This window comes from Dunckerocampus dactyliophorus, chromosome 5 (assembly GCF_027744805.1).
Source record: "Dunckerocampus dactyliophorus isolate RoL2022-P2 chromosome 5, RoL_Ddac_1.1, whole genome shotgun sequence".
In the NCBI taxonomy this organism is placed as follows: Eukaryota; Metazoa; Chordata; class Actinopteri; order Syngnathiformes; family Syngnathidae; genus Dunckerocampus; species Dunckerocampus dactyliophorus.
Window position 1 is genome coordinate 12,167,655 of NC_072823.1, and position 21,719 is coordinate 12,189,373.

The 21,719-nt window shown below is 43.1% G+C and overlaps 1 protein-coding gene across 2 annotated transcripts in view; it reads left to right on the forward strand.

The window, feature by feature from the left end:
* Positions 1-21,719, forward strand: part of spon1b (spondin 1b) — a 73,984-nt gene that overhangs the window by 10,511 nt on the left and 41,754 nt on the right. For both annotated transcript variants that reach the window (XM_054776211.1, XM_054776210.1), the window contains exon 3: positions 5,515-5,648. In XM_054776211.1, coding sequence (XP_054632186.1) covers positions 5,515-5,648 — 134 coding nt within the window. The remainder of the gene's footprint in view (positions 1-5,514; positions 5,649-21,719) is intronic.

Below are 21,719 nucleotides of genomic sequence, written 5' to 3' on the forward strand. Positions count from 1 at the left end.
ATTATTAATCGATTAATAAGTGACAATAATGGATGCTGATGGAACAAAAAAACGGAACAAAAAGACGGAAAGCGGAAGTGCCACCCGAGCAGTTTATGGTGGTGCACCTAAGTGTAATGGTTGCCACACTTGGGAGGCGACAAACTACTGCGATTGGCGCAAACTCATCGCCAACGCATAGCAAACCCAGCACATGGGTGACGACGAGCGGCTGTGACCAGCTACACTGCTGAGTGACGTGTTCACATCCAGGGCGGATTGTACAAGTCTCCCACAGTTTTGATTGGCTGCCAGATGTGGAGGGAATTTGGGCGTGTCAAAGTAGTTCAGAGGAGGAAAAGCGGCCGGTGTTGATCGAGTACTCTTGCTAGTACCGGATCTTGCTCTGGATCTTGAAGATAAACTGACATAAATGTCAATTTAAATGAATGTAAACTGACCCAATATGTTTACTCTGGCGCCAACGAGTTCCCATGCCGCTGCTTTTTCGCAACGCAGGCCTCTGAATCGTAATCGCATCGAATCGTGAGGTGGCCAGAGATTCCCACCTCTAATTCTTGCCATGTTTTTTGAAGATTGATTGAATATTTAATGAAGTTGTGACACCACTGCTTTGGTTGGGGGACTCCAGCATTCAATGGGAAGTGATGCAGTACTAGTGAAGCCCTGATTTTTTGCCCGTATTCTGCATTAAATGCGAGCCTTTGAATGATGGAAAGCCCAAGGCAAAATGCCAGTGCCCCAAGGTCTTCATCGAGACTTTGTTATTTGTAAAAGTCAACTCATCTTTAAGTGTCGACGTGACATTTCAATCTGTCAGCCTCTCTTGCCTGCGCTTTACTCTGGAAAGTTTCATCTCAAATCGAATCATTAAAAGTATTTTTTTTGTCTTCAATTTTAACAGCCTATCACTGCTTTTCATTTTATTTTAAACATGCGACTGTGTTTACACCCACCAACACAAACACACAGCTGCGCACTCATAACATTCTTATTATCAGTATTCTCCTGGGATCTTGGGTGTGTTCACGCCTTTTTTTGCCTCAAGCTTTGGCTCTTTGTGTGTGATGGTGTGTGTGTGTGTGTATGTGTGTTTGCTGTAGTGTTTGAACAAGGTCTGCGTTTGCTTGTGCAGGCACTCTGTAGCTTCTGTGTTTACCGTCTCAACAGAGAGCGAGAGACTGAGGGAGAGAGATTGAGACAGACAAACCGTGGACACACACAGACATGCCAGCCGCTGCAGTGAAAACAAACGCTCCTTTGCCAGTCTCCCACACCTTTTCTCGTCCTTTATCATCCTCCATCTCTTTTTCTGTCTGAGCCTCAATCCGTTACACACACCTACAAACAAGTATCAGGATGAAAAGGACTGGCAAGCTAATTTCGACTGGAGCATCAATGACTTTTTTTTCCTTGGGATAGAGTCTGATGATTTGCACGAGTCTGCCCATCTGTACACCCAACTTTGTTTCCAGGCCAGTTGCATATGCCATGTTCCAAAAGCAAGGGAGTTTCTTTTCTGGTTATGTGATACACCCAGACAGCATGAATAGTTTATGTGCAGTCTTAAACACGTACTGTTTTTTTATACACTCTCACCTAGTTTATCACAGTGATATGTGTACAGTAGAGATAATTTAAGGGGTATGTTAGCAACTGGCTCAAGATGACCAACCAAAAATGTAAGACCACAACCACCAGCTAGCATTTGTTACCAATAGTGTTTAAAAATATATATATATATATAAAATGCATACAAATTGTCAGGCATTTCAATTCGGTCCGAATAAGATGACTGGTGTTCATGGCTGCCACTCTCATAGAAACGTACATGTCTGTAGCGATTGCACACAAACAGTTACGGACACTAAAAAACCGAACTGTTAGACCTATAACATGTTCTTTGACAATACTATTGATTACAAACAAATACAAATTATATTATTACCTTATCTAGATACTGCACGAGATTGAGCTTGCACACACACAACTGTTGTCACATGTCACTCTCGACTATCTTGGTTCAGACTGGTACAGCTGTATACATGATTCCGAGCCTTCGTAATGAACTGCCACACTTTCGACAGAATTCATAATTTAGAGAAAGCTCGCCCTCCACACGGCTGACGTTATTTAGTAAGGTACATTAACCTTAATCTCACTGATTTGCGCTACGTTAATTTAACCTTGTCTCGGATCTTCCGCTCCATTCAGGAGGAGATGATGCAACATATAACATGTGGTGTTGTGGTTTTCTGTCTGTTTTTTTTTACATTTTGTTTGCCGACAAAATTGCAACTTTATGATTTGTTTTCCTTCATTCCTTTCGCTTCCTTCTCGCATTATCTCGGCTCTTCAATCTTCCCGCGCCATCCGCTTCCTTCTTCGTCCTCTGCGTGGGTGACATTAGTGCGTTGGCGACGTAAGCGATTCGTCGAGGCAGAAAAATATCCTCGATTATTTTTTGTAATCAAGGTACTTGAATTATTCGAGGAATGCTTGCACCCCTAATTTCGTCATTTACTATATATATTAAACTATACTGCCATGTTTAGTGTCAATACGTGTTTGCACTGCAAGCAATGAAATGATGACATTTGCGACTTATTAGGTTATGATATTAACATTAACATGTCGACGCTGTACTTAAATAGTGTTATGTGCTCACACATTACTTTGATTGATGCAAAGCTATGTGAAATAGCACACGTTTTGTCACACCGGCGCCACTAACTTTAAGTCTTTACGAATATGTACAAGCATATCTGTTGTAGTCTGTGGTCAGAGTAGCAACCGAAAAGAGTGGTCGAAATTACATTAAAAACACAGACTTTCCCTTGCATGATGCATGGGCTGTTTGTTGTACATACTGAATCCATAATAATGGCAATGAGTACCAAACAGTATCAAACATCATTTGCAATTAAACTGTAAGTTATAATGTAAAACGTCTTGTAGATTAGTGTATAGAATGCTGCAATAAAGAAAGCCAGTGCAGGATGAAAAATGGAAAATGTGTACGCTCCAGGCAGGGCAGCCAGGTGTATCAGAACACCCACTGGAAGTGTCATGTGGCCTTCTGTCTTATTGCAGAGTGCAGAGTGACACAAATAATAAGTACAATATGTCTTTTGAAATATTAGAGGAACAAAAAACTTAGGGATAGACATTTTTAATAATACTGCAGTTTCTGGTCAATATTGACTAACTGAATTTTTGCCTAACTTATCATGAATTAAATTATAAATAAATACTTCAATATGGTGAAAAGACCAGCTCTAAAAGTACCAAAGTTTAAAGGGACACAGCTTTATTAACCTCACTCCATGACTTTCCATCAGTCTGTCAGTGTTGTACGTTTATACCCGGTTACAAAAAGAGATTTTGAAAAATGAAAATGATAATTTTTTTACATCAAAGTGTGGACTTTGCAGCCAACATTCACTTTTACTTTCTGCTGAAGCAGAACAGGAGATCAACACCTTTTGATAGGAATCAGAAATCCATGTATTAATTATATCAGTTTGTCATGAAACATGTTTTGCATGCCACATTCACACAGACACTTGTTTTGTATTTCTACTTGATTCTCAGCCTTCTACCCCTTGTGCTTTTCTAACGCCTTTGCTGCCTGCCTTCCTTGTCTCTCCTCACGCTCCTCAGTTTGCTTTGTCTCCCTTTTCGAATGCCTTTTAGGCACTTGTTTGTGCCTGCTTTTGATTGACACAGCTTCAGGCTTAAAGTCACAATGAGTGAATAAAGAGGCATGGGGGGGGGGGGGTCATTGCAGAAATCCAGCACCGTATTTATGTTTGCCTGAGTGTGCGTTTCCAGACTGTTGTACACACATTGTGAATTTGCATGTGGCTGTGTGCTTGTGTGTTACAGAGGAGACGTGCAAGTGTGTGTTTAGGTGGTGAGAAAAGGAAAAATAACCAGACCGGGACCGTGTCTCAAGTCAAGGCAGTTGGAGATCATTGGTTACATGTGAATGTTTGTAGGTTTAGACTTTAAAAGGCTCCAACTACCAGACACATCTTGAATACACAAGACCTCACAAAGCGACTGAAAGGGTTGCTTTCTTTCACACTTCACATTCAACTGCCAGTGTCTCTCTTTGAATTATACATTTGCATTCTAAGGTATAAGAAGGGCTCATGACACATTAGACATTTTTATACACAAAAAAAAGGCCCTGTGTGTTAATACATGATGTCATAATGAAAAAAAAACAGTACAGACACGTATGTGAGACTGTAATGAATAAAATAAACCAACCACGGCACTATCAAGAGGTTTTAATGTGAGCTACACAAGTAAACACAAAGGTATGTAAAAACTAGTGATACTCTGATCAGGTTTTTATGCTGCCGATACTGATACCGATCATCCACAAGTTAAATCGTCCGATACCGATCACATAGATTAAGTGTACATTTTTAAATTAAAAAAAACATTTATTTTCATAGTTTATTTCATCCCAAACACAGCGAATATGTTTTTTTTTACCAGAACATTGACAAAATGCTGGTATCCGCAACTCACATTTTGTATTTCAGAATACATTTCTTTCTAGTGTTCTCACATTATTAACAGAAAACCTGAATGAAAGGCTGAGATGAAAGAATAATAAATAAAATTGTAACACAAACAGTAAGAGTCCAATACAGCACCAAACTGACAAATGATGTGAATATTTTAACTCTTTCAATGCCAAAGATGTCTATTGACGTCTTTTCAAAAAGTAACGTTGACTGCCAAAGACGTCTATTGACGTCTTTTGCTTTTTTTCATCTTGTGCAGGCAATGTATTTCTGTCCCAGTAGGGGACAACAGTTCTCTTTTCCTCCGACCGGCAGTGACAGATTGTCTATGAAGAAGACGGATTGTGGGTTGAGAGAGGACAATGCATAAATTGAGCGGAGACAGAAGATACAGGCAGCTAACACTGTCACAGAGCTTGTCTGGCGGTGGAAAAGCCTTTAGTGGTGACGCGATCACAACAGATAGAGGTGACATGGGTGATGTAGGTGACGTAGACACAAATGCAGTTGACAATGGCAGCCGAAGCAACAAGCTAGTGGTTAGCGTTGCTGAGCCATGTGGCGCGACACCGGAGCCTGACACCAGAAGAAATTCAGAGTCGGGTGACTCAGAACCCGACCCTGATTCTTCTGACGTCTGGATCGGTCGGCAGACCCCACAGTCACCCTGCTCGAATTTGCTTCTCTGCAGAAAAAGCTTATTTTCTCTTTTTTTTGGTCAAAATCAGGTGCTTTTGCCGAAACTACAGTACCTTATGTTCTACCGCCAATATCTAAAGACCCAAAAATGTTGAAACAAACTTTTTTTTCCGATGAAAGAAGAGAGTCTAAAGTTTCTTTATATTCAGTGTTTATGTAGTCCTAAAACTCAAAGTTCAGCAAAGTTCCCCCAAAACTCTGGCAGGATGGAGCTCTGAACATGGCTGGCAGTCAATGAGTTAATAAAGATGTTCTGTTCTTGTTTTTTAAGATCATTGATGAAGAGGACACACAGTTCATGACCAACTGTCCCCGTGCAGTGACGGAGAGCACACCTCGCAGACGCACCAGGATCCAGGTTTACTGGACAGCGCCACCTACTGGGAGTGGTTGTGTCATACTGAAGTAGGTTTCTCTGAATCTCCAACATAATTTAGGGGGTGGGGCAAAATAGACGGAAATGTAATTGCATGTGATTTATTCTGCTTACAATGTCCTGTTCTTTTAATAATATTATGGCAATAAAAACTTGCATATGGCAATGACTTTATTTGCTTATATATTTGGCAACCAAAGTCCAAATTAGGAATTTCATATTAACATGATTGATATTTTAATTACTCACTTCTGCTGGCACCCCGTCACCTCATTATATGTTACATTGTCTTTAATAAAATTGTTTCAATAAAATTGAAACAGTGAATTTTGTATTCAACATAGTGACTTAGTTCACATGGATAGCAACACCTGGCCATTGACCTTCTTTTAATAAAAGTGTATTTTTAGTCCTGCTGTTCACACTTGGATATTTCGTCAAACTTCGAGGAACAATTGCCCCACAGATAGAAATAAAAAGTCAAAAACCCACAAGGCGTCCGTGCCAAAGTGGCAGTAAGTTAGCCCACATTTTTTCTACTAATATTCTTTGCAGTAGCCAGCCTAGCGCTGGGCAAATACAGTGCTGATTCGTAACTATAATGCATCTGTTGTAGCGTGCATAAATCCAAAGGGTTGTCTTTGATTGCAGTGTCACTTCTAATCTTAGAATAATAATGTGGGTTTTCATGCTAAATTGCTACCTAAAGAACAATCACTGTCACTCTTCTTCAGCTCTGTGCAGTGTGTTTCATGCCACGGCTAGACAAGCAGCAATGGCTGCTCACTGGTCTTGTATTTTGCAGTGTGCTTTGAGTGGTCAGTGTCACTGTCAATCCAAAAAACGTACTCGTCGACAATTTTTGGTGTGTGTTATATCATAGTCATCACATTATTGTGTTATTGTGAATATGTCACTTTCTTGGCTTTGCTGTGAGTTCGTGGCTGCGTTTGTTTGAATCTGGTTCCCGGAAGGTGTTCTGGTCACGATGTCACAGCCAAGATGGCGGCGGTTCAGAAAACTTGCTGGGGGGGCGTGTCAAATTTGTATAAAAATTACAACTTTATTTAATTTGTATTTCATAGTTGTTGACTTATCTATGACAGTAGTATGTCAAAAATGTTTTACTTACAGTAACTAATTTTGTTATTGTTTTTTTCAAACCTTTTTTGGTGTTATGAGCCCTCTAAATGTGTTTAAATGTGCAGATATAACTTTCCACCCTCAGTGTGTGACTGGAGTAAATGCATAATGGGTTTCACTGTGAAGCACCTTGGAAAAAGATGCTAAAGATGCTCCAATCCATTATGATTGTTATTTAGACAGTTCAGTTTGCAAGTTTGTTTTATATCATCTGGTCGTTCTAAGCCCGATACGCCTTACTTTCTTACAAGCACCACATATTTTTTCTTCAAATATACATAATTAGCATTCCTACCTCACCATAGACGAGTGTTTTTTTTGTGGCATTTTCTAATGCTTGTAATTGTAAGACTTGACAAGCGACATTTTCAGTCATATAAAGTGCAAAAATAAGTACATTTCAGGAAAACTGTGTACACACAGGTTAAATGGTTGCTCTTCTCTGAAATAGGTTCAAAGCGTTAAAAAGTCAAGAACTTCTTGCAAGCAGGCTCTTTCTTTCTCTTTCTTCACGACTTTCTTCTTTCTTCTTCTCCTCTGTGTTGCTTTCGCCTCCTCACCTAAATTCCCGAGGGGTATACTCTCCATGACTCTCACATGGCAGAGTGAGATGCTCCAACATGTCTTTACCTCCCATACACATGGCCAGCTGTTAGTCTAAATTTATTGGCTGCTTTGTCTTTGACAGATGGCACGCATCCATCTCCGTGTTTGTTGTCCAATAAATTTTGCTTTGCAGATAGTGGCATCTGTTCTGCAAATTCACCTCCTATTACTGTCACTGTCTCCTCATCAGCAGAAACATTCAAAATCACCGGAAAGTTCTGTCCCACTTCCTCTGTAACTTGGCTGTCACGTGACCTTTTTACTTGATAGATTCCCCTTTTCCCCATGGCGCAGTCTTCTGAATCATATTCATTATAGACAAAAAGGTTGTACTATGTAACTCATCTGTGCTCTCATATGTGGAACTAGAGTGAAAGAAGCACAAAAAGGCACATTTTCACTCAGAACTTTTAACTTATTTTATTTTTAATAATTATTAATCTGAAAATTGGTTTTATTTCGAGTATTTCATTATGTATGCTACTAAGACTAGTAAAACTTACTTAATCTTTACTTGCTGGGAGAATTTAATTAGCTGTTTTGCAATCAACATGCTGGGCTGAGAAGAAAATGCATTCAGGATTCAATGTTAACATTATTGCACTTTTAAAAAAAAAATGACAAATAATCTACGGAAATGTGACAAAGATTTGCAAAACTGCTGATCTGATTGATCTGATGTTCTCATCTATTTTGCCCATTTTGTACCAGTCCTAAGCATTTCTGTACCACTACACCCTAGAAAGCTCTCCAGCCAATCATTCAAATCAGGCGAACTCAAGTCAAGTTCAGGCTAACTTTGACTATGAACCGATTTCACCGGGAAAACCTGCCTTTCCACAGAAATGTTATGCGGTGGTAATAGACATTGAACTTTCAACATGGGTAAAAGTTATATTATTAAAACTACAGTGACAAAACAGTGAAATATTACTTGGTTTTCGTTCACTGTCTCTTTTTTCTTTTGTTGCAATTAACTTTTTATGAACATTTCTCTATAGTGCACCACACCCCAACTCACAACCCAATACCCCCACCGCCCACCATCTCCTCCTTTCCTTTTCCCCATATTCACTGTCTCTGTTATCGTATGGCCAAGCAGAACACCTAACAAAATTGTCAGCGGAATTGAATGCTCAAATGAAGCATCCACACGTTGGAGACTCAGCCTGTGAAGAATAGATAGCGGTTTCTTTTACGGTTGGGACACTAAAGGCTGATTCCGCCCAGGGAATACTTCAATCATCTTTATTATGTGTGTCTGTCTTTTATTTGTTCATTGAATGCACACAGAATGATGAGCAACTCCGCATCTGTCTCCTTTCTTCCTTCAAATAAGCACTGTGCGTTGCGCTCTGATAAGGTGTTTGACCACACTGCATGTTTCTGAGTGTTAGAGGAATCTGTGCTTTTGTATTAAATATAGCTGCAAAAAAAGTTGCAAGTGCCAGAACACTGATAAAGAAGCTGAGAAGCACTACTGAATTCAAGAAAGAAGTCGCAGCAAGGAACGAAGGTAGCGTCAGTTACAATAGGATTATAATGTAAAGTTTCCTAGTTAACTGCAGAGGGAATGGTTTCACGGGGATACATTACAGAAAGTGAGCCGGGCCAGTGTGTTTGATGATGATTGTACCTGCTGCTGAAGTTTGCAATAAAGTTCAAGTGAGCAAGTATATAGTGCTAACCATCCCCTCTTTAAAATTACGTATGTTAGCAACGGACTACAGTGAAACAGCGTCCGTGTGGCTTTTCCATCTCCTCCCCTCATCCCGTCACTCATCACCGTGTTCACCAACAAGTTTTCAATAAAGGTAGAAGTGTTGCGCGGCGTGCGCAGGAAAGCAGTTTGTAATGGATCCCAAGATGCAAAAGACAAAAGAGGTTGTAGGACAGGCTTTAATAGTCTCTGTTACCGGTCAGAACAAAAAACAACGGTGCAATAAGAAAACTCAAAAGGGCACCGCGACAAAAAGAGAGAAACTGTACCAGGCTGGAAGGAGCTACGGGACATGTAGCAGGACTGCTCAGGAGAAGGACTTGGAAGCGTGGTGTAGCCTAGTGATCCGGAGGAATAGCTGAGTGCCGGAAACAGCAACAGGTGAGTATAAGTAGGTTAGTTAATGATGAGCAGCTGCAGCACATCCCGCAGCTCCGCCCCAGGCAGGAGGGACCAGGGTCTGAATGCAAAACATCAGCCTGAGTAAATGCACCAAAACAGTGACAGTCAACAATGACCCAAACATACCAGTCTAGTCACAGCAAGGTGTGACAGTATTCCCCCCCTCCGTCAATGGACGCCCCCTGGCGGACTACCGGGCTTGTTAGGGAACCTGCGATAGAAGTCAGAAATAAGTGTTTTGTCAAGAATGAGCGACCGGGAAATCCATGACCGGTCCTCTGGACCGTAACCCTCCCAGTCGATCAGAAACTGCACACCCCTGCCCCGCCTCCTGGCATCCAGGATGGTCTTCACTGAGTAAGCCGGATGGCCCTCTATCTGTTGCGCGGGAGGAGGGGGCGCAGGTGGGGGATTCAAGGCGGAGGACGCCACCGGCTTAAGGCGGGAGACGTGAAACACTGGGTGGCACTTGAGGGATGCTGGCAGTTTAAGGCGTGCTGTGACGGGGTTGATCATCCGCTCCACTTCGTAGGGCCCGATGAATCTTGGGGCCAGTTTCTTTGACTCCCCCCCCAGGGTGATCTCCTGGGCAGATAGCCAAACCCTCTGACCGGACTTGTAGTTTGGGGCTGGTTTACGACGGCGGTTAGCCAGTCTTTGGTTGCGTCTGGCGGTGCGTAGTAGTGCGTCCCTAGTGTTGCGCCAGACGCGGTGGGCGCGGCGGAGGAACGCTGCCACTGAGGGGGTTGTACAGCCCGCCTCCTGGGATGGAAAAAGTGGGGGTTGATAGCCGTGGACAACATGGAAAGGGGAAAGGCCTGTGGAGGAACAGACGAGTGTATTATGTGCATATTCGACCCATGGAAGGTAGCTGGACCAGGAAGACGGGCGCTGGTGACACACGCACCTCAGTGCCGCCCCCAAATCTTGGTTGGCCCGTTCCGACTGTCCATTCGACTGGGGGTGATGGCCGGATGATAAACTGGCTGTGGCGCCCAGCGACTTGCAGAAGGCTTTCCAGGTAGCTGACGAGAATTGTGGGCCTCTATCGGAGACCACATCCTGGGGGATCCCGTGAAGGCGAACCACGTGTTGGACCAACAACTTGGCGGTCTCCAATGAGGAGGGAAGCTTACGGAGGGGGATAAAGTGCGTCCATTTGGAAAACCTGTCCACTATCGTCAGAATGACTGTAAATCCTCTGGAAGAAGGTAAGCCAGTGACGAAGTCTACTGCAACATGAGTCCATGGTCGGGAGGGAATGGGGAGGGGTTGGAGCAATCCCGCAGGGGCCTGATGAGAGGGCTTGCTCCTGGCACAACTGGTACAGGCCGCAACGAAGCTTCGTGTGTCCGCTTGAAAGGTCGGCCACCAGAAACGCTGGGCCAGAAGGAAGGCCGTCCGCTTGGCTCCCGGATGACAGGCAATCTTGGAGGCGTGGGCCCACATCAGCACCTCGGAACGAAGCGCCGCCGGCACAAACAGTCGGTTGGGAGGGCAACCTGCTGGGGGAGGGGAACCCTTGCAAGCCTCTGCGACGCGTCTTTCTACCTCCCATCGGAGGGCCCCCAGGATCCGGGACTGGGGGAGGATGGTCTCCGGAGAGGAGTCCTCTACGGCGGGCGCAAACATCCTCGATAGTGCATCGGGCTTCCCGTTGCGTGACCCTGGGCGAAAGGTGATGCAGAAGTTGAATCTGGTTAAGAAGAGTGCCCACCGTGCCTGTCGGGGGTTCAAGCGGTGGGCAGCGCGGATGTAGGCCAGGTTCTGGTGGTCCGTGTAGATGGTGAATGGCTGCGTAGCGCCCTCCAGCCAATGTCTCCATTCCTGAAGGGCTAGTATCACCGCCAGGAGCTCCCGGTTGCCGATGTCATAGTTCCTCTCTGCTGGGGACAGGCGTCGGGAGAAGAAGGCGCAGGGGTGCAGTTTCTGATCAATGCTGGAGTGCTGGGAGAGCACGGCCCCTACCCCTGAGTCGGACGCATCTACCTCAACAAAAAAAGGGATAGAAGGATTAGGATGTATCAACACCGGAGCAGAAGTAAACGCTGCCTTAAGACGTTTGAAAGCCCGGTCCGCCTCCAGCGACCACACAAAGGGTAGTTTGGAGGATGTAAGCTTATTCAGAGGTTCTGCTACCTTACTAAAGTTCCGTATAAAACGGCGGTAAAAATTAGCAAACCCCAGGAACCTCTGCAACAGCTTCCTTGATATAGGAGTGGGCCACTCGACCACTGCCTGGATCTTGGCAGGATCCGGCTTAAGTTGACCCTTCTCCACAATAAACCCCAGAAAAGATACTGAGGGTGCATGGAACGTACACTTCTGGGGCTTAACAAATAACTGGTTCTCCAGGAGTCTTTGAAGGACCATTCGCACCTGCTGAATGTGTAAGGACATGGAAGGGGAAAAAATTAAGATGTCGTCCAAGTAAACGAATACGAAACGGCCAATAAAGTCCCGTAAAATGTCGTTAATAAGGCACTGGAAGACGGCCGGGGCATTGGTAAGCCCAAACGGCATCACCAAATACTCAAAATGCCCGAGTGGTGTATTAAAGGCCGTCTTCCATTCATCCCCCTCTCTCACGCGCACCAAATGATAGGCGTTGCGCAGATCTAATTTTGTGAAAATTACGGCGTCATGCAGTGAAGTAAAAGCAGAATTGAGAAGGGGAAGGGGGTACTTATTCCTAACTGTGATCTTATTGAGGGCGCGGAAGTCGATGCATGGCCGCAACGACCCGTCTTTCTTTTTAACAAAAAAAAATCCGGCCGCGAGAGGGGAGGAAGAAGGGCGGATATGGCCAGCGGCCAGGGCGGTGGAAATGTACTCCTCCAGGGCTCGGTGTTCGGGTTGAGAGATATTGTACAACCGGGACGAAGGTAGTGGTGAACCAGGTAATAAGTCTATGGTACAGTCATATGGGCGGTGAGGTGGAAGTGTCATGGCTCGGTCAATAGAAAAGACATCGCTAATGGAGTGGTACTCCCTAGGAACCAAGGACAGGTCAGGAGGGGTAACAGGTAGAGACTTAACCGGAGGAGCGGGAGAAGATGCGGTGCGAAGGCAGTGACTATGGCAGAATGTACTCCAATTCGAAATCATTAATGTTTTCCAGTCTATGCCGGGACCATGCTGGCGAAGCCATGGTAGCCCGAGTACAAGCGGTGCTGAGCGCGAAGGCATGAGAAAGAAATTAATAACCTCGCGATGGTTACCCGAAAGAAGCAACGATAGGGTGCGGGTTTGATGGGTGATATTAGCCAGGAGACGTCCATCGAGCGAACGGACATTCTTGTGATTCATTAGCTCTATAGTGGGAATATTCCAAGTCTTTACAAAATCACAGTCAATAAAATTCTCGTCCGCTCCTGAGTCAATAAACGCACTAACCGGGCATGCTCCCCCTGACCATGATAGCATACCTTCCACCTGAAGTCGACCCACCATAGCCGAAGGAGCAGCAGACGCTGGTGACACCGATGGCGACTGTTGAGGAATGTCCCCGGTGGAAGAGGAGCGCTGTCTGGCGGGTCGAACCGGGCAGTGGGAGATGAGGTGTGCTGCGCTCCCGCAATACAGGCACAGCCGCAGACGAAGCCGTCGACTCCTCTCAGCTGAAGAAAGGCGACTGCCTCCCAGCTGCATGGGTACAGCGACATCCTCTGGTGGCAATCCACAACTGGAGGAGGGGGGAAGGAGCGGTGCAGGGAGGCCCCCTGGAGGTGGAAGAGGGAGCTGACGTGTCGATTCGGAAGGCTCCGTCCTCCGCTGAGCGCTGCGTTCCCGTAAACGGTTGTCCAGGCGAATGGACAGCATGATGAGCTCCTCCAACGTCTGGGTCTCGTCCCGGGAGGCCAGCTCATCCTGTAGGCGCGAGCTGAGGCTTGCCCGGTACGCGCTTCTTAGTGCCTTGTCATTCCAGCCGCTTTCAGCCGCCAAAATGCGGAAGGAGATGGAGTGATCCGCCACTGACGAGGAGCCTTGACGTGTCACGAGAAGGCGGCTTCCTGCTTCTCGTTCTCTCAACGGGTGATCGAAGACACTCCGAAGTTCAGTGACGAAGAGAGGCATACTGGAACACAATTCCGGCTTGGAGTCGCACACCGCCATTGCCCATCTGGCCGCCCGGCCGGAGAGTAGGCTGAGCATGTACGCCACCCTGGCTGCATCTGTTGTGTAGGTGTGCGGCTGCTGGGAAAAGACTAGGGAGCACTGGTGAATGAAGAGCTGGCACTGTCCAAAATCCCCTTCATAGCGCATTGGATGGGGAATGCTGGGCTCCCGTGATGAATAAGTGGCCGGTACGGCGATGTCCGTGCCTCCGGCGGCGAGCGGCGTGTGGTCGGCAGAGACGGCGGGAGGTGCACCTGCCAGCTGGGCGTGCAGCTCCCGGACGAGTGTGGTTAGCTCGTTAAGGGTTTGCTCGTGGTGGCTGATACGCTGGCCATGAGCTCGGAGCGCCATTCTCACACTTTCATCCTCCGCGGGATCCATAGTATTGACTCAGCTATTCTGTTGCGCGGCGTGCGCAGGAAAGCAGTTTGTAATGGATCCCAAGATGCAAAAGACAAAAGAGGTTGTAGGACAGGCTTTAATAGTCTCTGTTACCGGTCAGAACAAAAAACAACGGTGCAATAAGAAAACTCAAAAGGGCACCGCGACAAAAAGAGAGAAACTGTACCAGGCTGGAAGGAGCTACGGGACATGTAGCAGGACTGCTCAGGAGAAGGACTTGGAAGCGTGGTGTAGCCTAGTGATCCGGAGGAATAGCTGAGTGCCGGAAACAGCAACAGGTGAGTATAAGTAGGTTAGTTAATGATGAGCAGCTGCAGCACATCCCGCAGCTCCGCCCCAGGCAGGAGGGACCAGGGTCTGAATGCAAAACATCAGCCTGAGTAAATGCACCAAAACAGTGACAGTCAACAATGACCCAAACATACCAGTCTAGTCACAGCAAGGTGTGACAAGAAGTGATGTTAAATATTCATTTACCCATTTCATTCATCATTTATGTGTATTTCACTTTGTTTTCTGAATGTAAAACATTCACACTAAGTGTCTGCCAATGTTTAAACTAATGAAAAAGGATAAAAATGCTACTATGCTAATGTTAGTTATGCTATCAATGTTAACATGCTAACATTAGCATGCTACCACTTAGCATGACAGCATTGTGTTTCTATAAGTCTGTACTTACAAAAATGGTGAAAAGGGCTACTATGCTAACGTTAGCATGCTAACATGCTAACACCTAGCATAATAGTCCTGCTTATACTGTATAACTATAATTCTACTACGCTAATGTTAGCATGCTAGCAATGCTAAAATGCTAACAGCTATCATGCTAGCACATAGCATGATAGCACTCTAAACGATAACTCTAACTGTAACCCTAACCACCAAATGCTGGAGGCGTCGCCTTTAACAGTAAAAACACAAGACAAAACTAATTGGCTCCCAATCGGCTCCCAACGACGCGAGCCGGCTCTTGTAGTTAATTTTAAAGATCCGGCTCCAAGAGCCGATTTGTTAGCAATTGACACATCGCTACGTGCCGCTTAGGAGTGACAGACATCTTAGGAGGGGCACCTGAGGGAAGCTTTAAAGTAAAGGCCCACACCGTATGGCGTAGACCAAAAATTTTGGGTAGATATGCATTCACACAATTATTCTCTGTAAAAAGTGTTTTGTGTTAATATTTTTGGGTGTCTGGAACGGATTAATTAGATTACATTTTTTTAATGGGAAAAATGTACTTGTTTTTTGTGCATATAGATTTTCGTCGGACGTCTTTGAAGGATTAATAACAAAAACCAAGGTTCCTCTGTACATGATTAATGTCAGCAGCGTTGGGTTGAAGTAATTTTAATGGAACAAAGAAAAGCACATGAAGTTACAGCCAGATGAAATAATACTTCCTTATGACTCTTTTGTTAAATGTCCATTTGAATTTACACCGAGGTATGCAAACGCTGGACACCTGAAATATATCAGCTGTGAAACATGCACCTCAGGTTTTTTGGCAAGTAGAAGATGTCAGCAACTTTTAAATAGTGCTCTCTGTCAGGTGTTATCTCTGCTCAGCTCAGCTGCTGCCATTGGCACTGGAACTCATTGAGCACTCTCCTTGCACCTTGAGGGAGGAAGTCAAATGTCAGACCTTCCTCGGCTGGCCGTTGCTTAACTCTTCTCAATCATCCTGTAGAACTGTCTACCGCCAAGGAAACAGCAAGTGCTGAGTCTCCCCAAGGGTGAGATGAACTTGGTGCTTGTTTTGACCAATTTTGAAAACTTTTGTAGTACTTTCTTAGTTTCAATTTCTTACATACATTGTTTTTCTTTTGTTGATCACCTTAGATCAGCCGTGTCACTCATTTAGTTTCAGGGGCCACATATAGCCTACGGTAATTAGAAGGCAAGTGGGCCGGTCCAGTACAATCATAACATAATAACTACAAATAACAGTATGTTTTTCCTTTTGTTTTCATGAAAAAAGTACAAGTACAGTAGAAAACCTTTATATTTAATGAAATTTATCCTTATACAAAAGATCATGAACAACCTCAGATTTCTTAAGACAAAAATACCAAAAACATTGAAGTCAAAGGTATTTGGAAGTGAAAAATATAGTATATTGCACTTTAAAATTTAGGGCATTGCAAGAATAATAGAACTCCACCAAACCAAACACTTTATAGTGAAGCCGTTGGCTTGCATTAAATTGCACATTTTTTCAGCATTTTTTACAGCGAGAATTCATTTTTACAGAACTGTCTTCTTTCAGTGCTGTTGGTGTCCAAAGCATTATTGTAAAGGAGTTAGTCATATTTTGTTCTGCACGATTAAACAACTCTCTCTGCTTATTTCTCGTCAGACTAATGTTGGTGAATGCTCTTAGTTTCTCGTGACACGCAAGTTCTGCAGCCTTCATTCTGCATGTTTTAACAAACTCACCGCAGGAATACGGCTTTCATGCTCATGCTAATTCTTTAGCAATTAAGCAGCCGCCTTTTACTACTGCTTCATCAAAAAATGATCTCGTCTCGCCTCATTTTTCCTTGCACAATGTCATATTTTTCTCATAGTGGCGCAAATATTATATTGCTTGAGCCCATGTTGATTGCGCAACAAACACAAAGGTTTCCCGTTCATTTCTATGAATACATAGGAAGCTTGAGCCTGCTGTTCTACACAGAGTACTCCTCTGACTAATACATTACCATCCCAGCGGATGACTTAGGAATAGCATGTATTCGATTTTGAGTTTGTGTCTTTTGTGCATTTTTATACTTTCAAAATTTAACCAGCGGACCTTATTGAACTCCCTAGCAGACCGGTTGTGGCCCACGGGCTGCATGTTTGACATGTGTTCAGCGTATGTGGTAACCTCTGTGAATGTCAGTGTCTTTGCACTTTAAACGTCAGTAATCACATTATGTTGATATATAAGTAAGATGCAGACGTTCCCCGACCAACACCAGTGTTGACTAAGTTGTTGCATAGCTTTCTTGGATGAAGCCAAGTATTGCACCCCCGAAGGTTTGCAAGCACTCTTTGCGTCCTTTTTTTTTACCAGTCTAGTATACTCCTTATCTAAATTTTAAGACTAGTTGAAAAATTGCAAGAATTTACATTATGCCCTGTTGGAGCTTAAGGAGGTTCTAAACAGAGCTTCAAAATGTAAAAAGAAGAAATGGGAGTGCGACAAAAAGAACATTTAGGAAACAATTGCAAGCAACCTTGAAAATGAAATAGGCTGTTTCATCAGCTGATCAAAAGTTTAAGACCACAGCCCTTAAAAGCCAAAATCTTGGCAAACATGTGGATTCAATGTCATTTTCCGTCAGCTTTTCACACTGTCATGATCTCTTGATGGCAAAGGCAAAAACGCTTTCTCAGTCCGATTGTTGAGCTGCACAAGCAAGGCCTTTAAACTTCTTAAAAGATCCTGAGGGTTATGAAAAAAAAGCATGGTACCCCGAAAAAAGATGTCACCGGCCCTGGGCCGCAGGATCCGATTGGCTGCCTGTCAATCCTCAGCCCAAATGAAGGTTGTTACTGGTGCTGAGGGCGTCTTAAAACCATCAGATGGCATCTGTGAGAGAAGAGTTTTAAGAACAAAAAAGGCCTCAAAAACCCTGTCTCCTTCAACTACCGTCTTAAAACTTTCAGTTTAATGGTTGTTTGTAATAAATTGATTACTCAGTTTTTTTTTTGTCTGACTCACATTTCTTCTGTTTGCATTTTGAAGTTCTACTTAGAACTTCCTGAAGATCCAGCAGTGCAAAATGTAAATTCTTGCAATTTTTCAACTGTTCTTAAAATTTTGATAAGGAGAGAATTGACACCCTTCGTCAGCCAATGAATGAGAAAGTAATTAAAAGTCCCTAATGCCTCCAAGTCCACCAGTAAGTCAAGAAATGTAAGGAACATGTACAGTACCTCTTTGTTAATTATTATTCAAGTTATAGAACATTTCAAGTACCCTCAAATGGGAAATTAGACTATTAATACATGCACGCACACGTTCCGAGATGTGTCATATCATTGAAAGACTTGAAAGAAGGAGGATCTTTTTCTCGGATTGACTGTAAAGTAATAATGTTTCTAAAAGCTTGCTGCATGACGAGGACACCAGAAAGAACGGTGTGCAACAACTCAGCAGGAATGTGGCAGGGATCCATAAGAGAGTAAATATTTAACCAAGTCCAGCTGTTTAATATTCCATTAACTTCTGAGATGACATTGTATATGTGTTTGTGTTATTTATACAATTAGAGACATGTAGCGTCACAGTGCATTCATTTGTTGTATAAACTCAAACACGAGGGGTTACTAAGAACAACTCACTGGTTGAATGAACTCTTCTGCATGTGGAATATGGCATTTTGTAATCTCTTTTTAGCCAAAGTTGTTCATGGCTGATGTTGCCTTCAGCCTGATAGTTAGGTTGCAGGAAGAACGGCAAACAATCCATTTGGAGACTGGTTGGTTTAAAAGTATTTATCCCATAGGAAATAACAGTAAAATAATTAATCAGTTTCAATGTCAAACTTATAGAGTGTGTTTACTGTGAAGGAAATTATGTGCTGTTTAATATTCTAAATTGTCATACAAGTGTAAAACTATATGGAACACGGTTAATATTAATAAGCAATAAAACGTGTATTGTTAGCTAATTGTTTTATTATTCTGTACAAAAACAAGTTAATCAGTATAAAATGTAATGACAAGAAAACACTAAGTTTGACAACATGTGATGATACACATTGAGTCTGACTGCTTCAGGGCCGATTATTAACTGACTACAAGGGAAGCTGAATGTCCCCTTTAAATTTAATAAAAGAATTGGTTAAATAGTGCCCTGCGATTGGCTGGCGACCAGTCCAGGGTGTACCCCGCCTGTCGCCCGAAGTCAGCTGGGATAGGCTCCAGCATGCCCCCGCGATCCTAATGAGGAAGAAGCGGTATAGAAAATGGATGGATGGATGGAATTGGTTAAATATGCATTCTTAAACTAAATGTGTAGACTTAAAACGTCATTAAACGTGTGCTAGAGTACACTTAATTTTGTGGTATGTTGAGCATTATCTGCTGTTGAATGAGTTGCTGTCTGATGCAATATCTTACCTATTTAGCAGCACGGACGCTATGGTAAATCTTCATTGTCACCTCTTCCTAGAATTCTTGCAGCCACAGCATGAATTGAAAATGTCAACTGACTGGACAGAAGGCAGTGATCTGGATGAAGATACATACATTGCACTGCACTAACTTACTGACTTTTTGCTCTGGTTGCTACCCTCATGCTTAGGCCATGTTCACACGAACAAAAACACACATTTGCCCCTCTCCATCCACATAGTGGTGTTTTAAAAGTATTTCTGTCACCACGAATACGCATTCACATTCATGCACACGCCAGAGTAAAGGAGGCGCTGCAACAATGGACTGTTAAGGCAATTTTAATTAATCATAAGTGCTGATGACGTCAATTCCATAGGCAGCACCATAGCAAACATGGCAATTCGCAGGAGAAGACACATGTGGACTGATCACGAAGTAGCGTTTCTTTTCAGTAGTTTATTTCACATTTGTCAGCAAAATGTATTAAATATAAAACTGAAAATGGATGAAACATACGGTATGTTCTTTATTAAAATGTAGCAGAGGTTGATTATCACTACAACGCTGTGAAGTGTAGTTCATTTTATCGGTCAAGACAGAATTCCATTGGCTGTGACGCTGTCGTTGCAGAAACAATTCTTTGTGTCTGGCAAATTGTCCTTGTTTAATTGCCTTCACGACAGTAGTTATGCAGCACACGACAGCCATATATAACAACGAGGCTTTCAATGTGTGGGCAAAGCAGCTCAGGCAAATGCAATCACGATCTTCTTGCCATGCGAACATTCCGATTCTTCCAAAATGCATAGAAAAATAGCCGTTTTTTAAAAAGCCGCATTCATGTGGACAGGGACTTAGAAAGACTTAGAAAGGCTCTTTTTGGATATACTGGCCACAACTACCAGAAGGATGCTGTGACCTTAAACACACTTACAAACACTTGTCCACACTCAAAGGACTGTGAGGAATTTGCTTGTGGAGGCACAAAGTACACAAGATTAAAGTTCAATAGGAGTTATTTGTGAAAGTTTTGCAGTACAAGATATTTCCGGCTTGTTAAAAACGATACTTTGAAAATGTTGCTTCAGTGTTGCTCATTATCACTCAAGCAGTCTGAGCATATATGGCAGCCATTCATAAATATACTGTAATAAAAATAAGATAAGTAAATACTGTATATATTGTTTTGATATTGAGATGGAAACAACTATCATCTGTTTTTACAGATGTTGTTAAACATAGGGATGGATACCATCTTTTTCCAAAACCTGAACTTTAAAAAAGGGAAATATATCAATTTTGACGTAAACAGCAGCAGTGTTAAACACAAAGAATATGCAGAATGTGCGTGTGATGTTCAGAATTCCACTTTTCATGAATACACCACACTTGTCCTTACTGTTATTGGTTCATAGCAAGTGTTTTGCTAATTTAGACATGTCAAGGTATCCGGATGGTGGAATGTGTGAGCGGTGTCTGTGTATTAAGGTCAGCGATAGCGTCAGACTCTGTGTTCCTCTGTCGAGACTTACAAGACATTACTTGCGCAATAACCCCTTCTTCAATATATCACCCACTTGTTGCAGGTGGCTGCATTAATTTACCACTGAAACGAGGCACCGATAGCCACATCATTTTTTAGTCTGGTTACTATCGTTTACGCCAGTATGGAAGCAAGTTTCAGTACCCATGCCTAATTACACATTTGGATATCAAATATAATTATGGTTACATATTCTGTCTAGTTACACTTCATAGACAAAAGTATTTGGCCACAAGATCACTGCCTGTTCAGGAAGTGGATATCGTGGAACCTTGTGGTTGTGGTTACCATCGTTAGTCTGTTCCAGAAGGTCCGACTCTAACCGAAACGTACACTAACCGAATCAGTGTATGTTAACATTTTTGACAGTTGTGATGTAACTGTGTTAGTTAGCAAAGAACTACAGAGTCAACTATTGATGACATTGACCAGCGGTGGAGCTGACTTCTGGCTCCTGTTTCTGTGTAGTCACAAGCTAATAGGATGCTAACAAGGGCGTTTTGTGATAAAAATATATTAGGAACACAGATGGACTCACACACTTAATAACACAACAACACGCGCTGTATTGTACGCTAACTGGAAAATGTACGCAAGCCGACACCAAATTTTGGCGGACATTTTTTACGTTAACTGAAAAACACACTAACCAGGGCATATACTAACTGGGGTTCCACTGTATCTTTACTTACCGATCTGTCTATCTATCTAGCTATCTAGTTATTTAGTCCTGTATCTAGCATTACTAACAATTTCACAGTTGCTAAATTCCTTTAGAGGCAGGCTATATTTCCTTTTTTCTCAACCATTCAGCTACCTTGTCATAGTTCAGTTCCATGTACTGTAACACTATTTTTCCCTTTGAATAATTTATTGTGTTTTATACAGTATTTCCCCCGTAGGCCCATTTCCTGTACGAGCATGAAAGAAGGAACATAAAAGGCTAACTTTGTTTGTTTTTCCCAAGTTAAACTCTTCTTACTTGGACAAGTTTTATTTTTACAGTCATGACTTCTTTAAAGCTGATCGGTTTGTGATGTCAGCGCTCTCTTT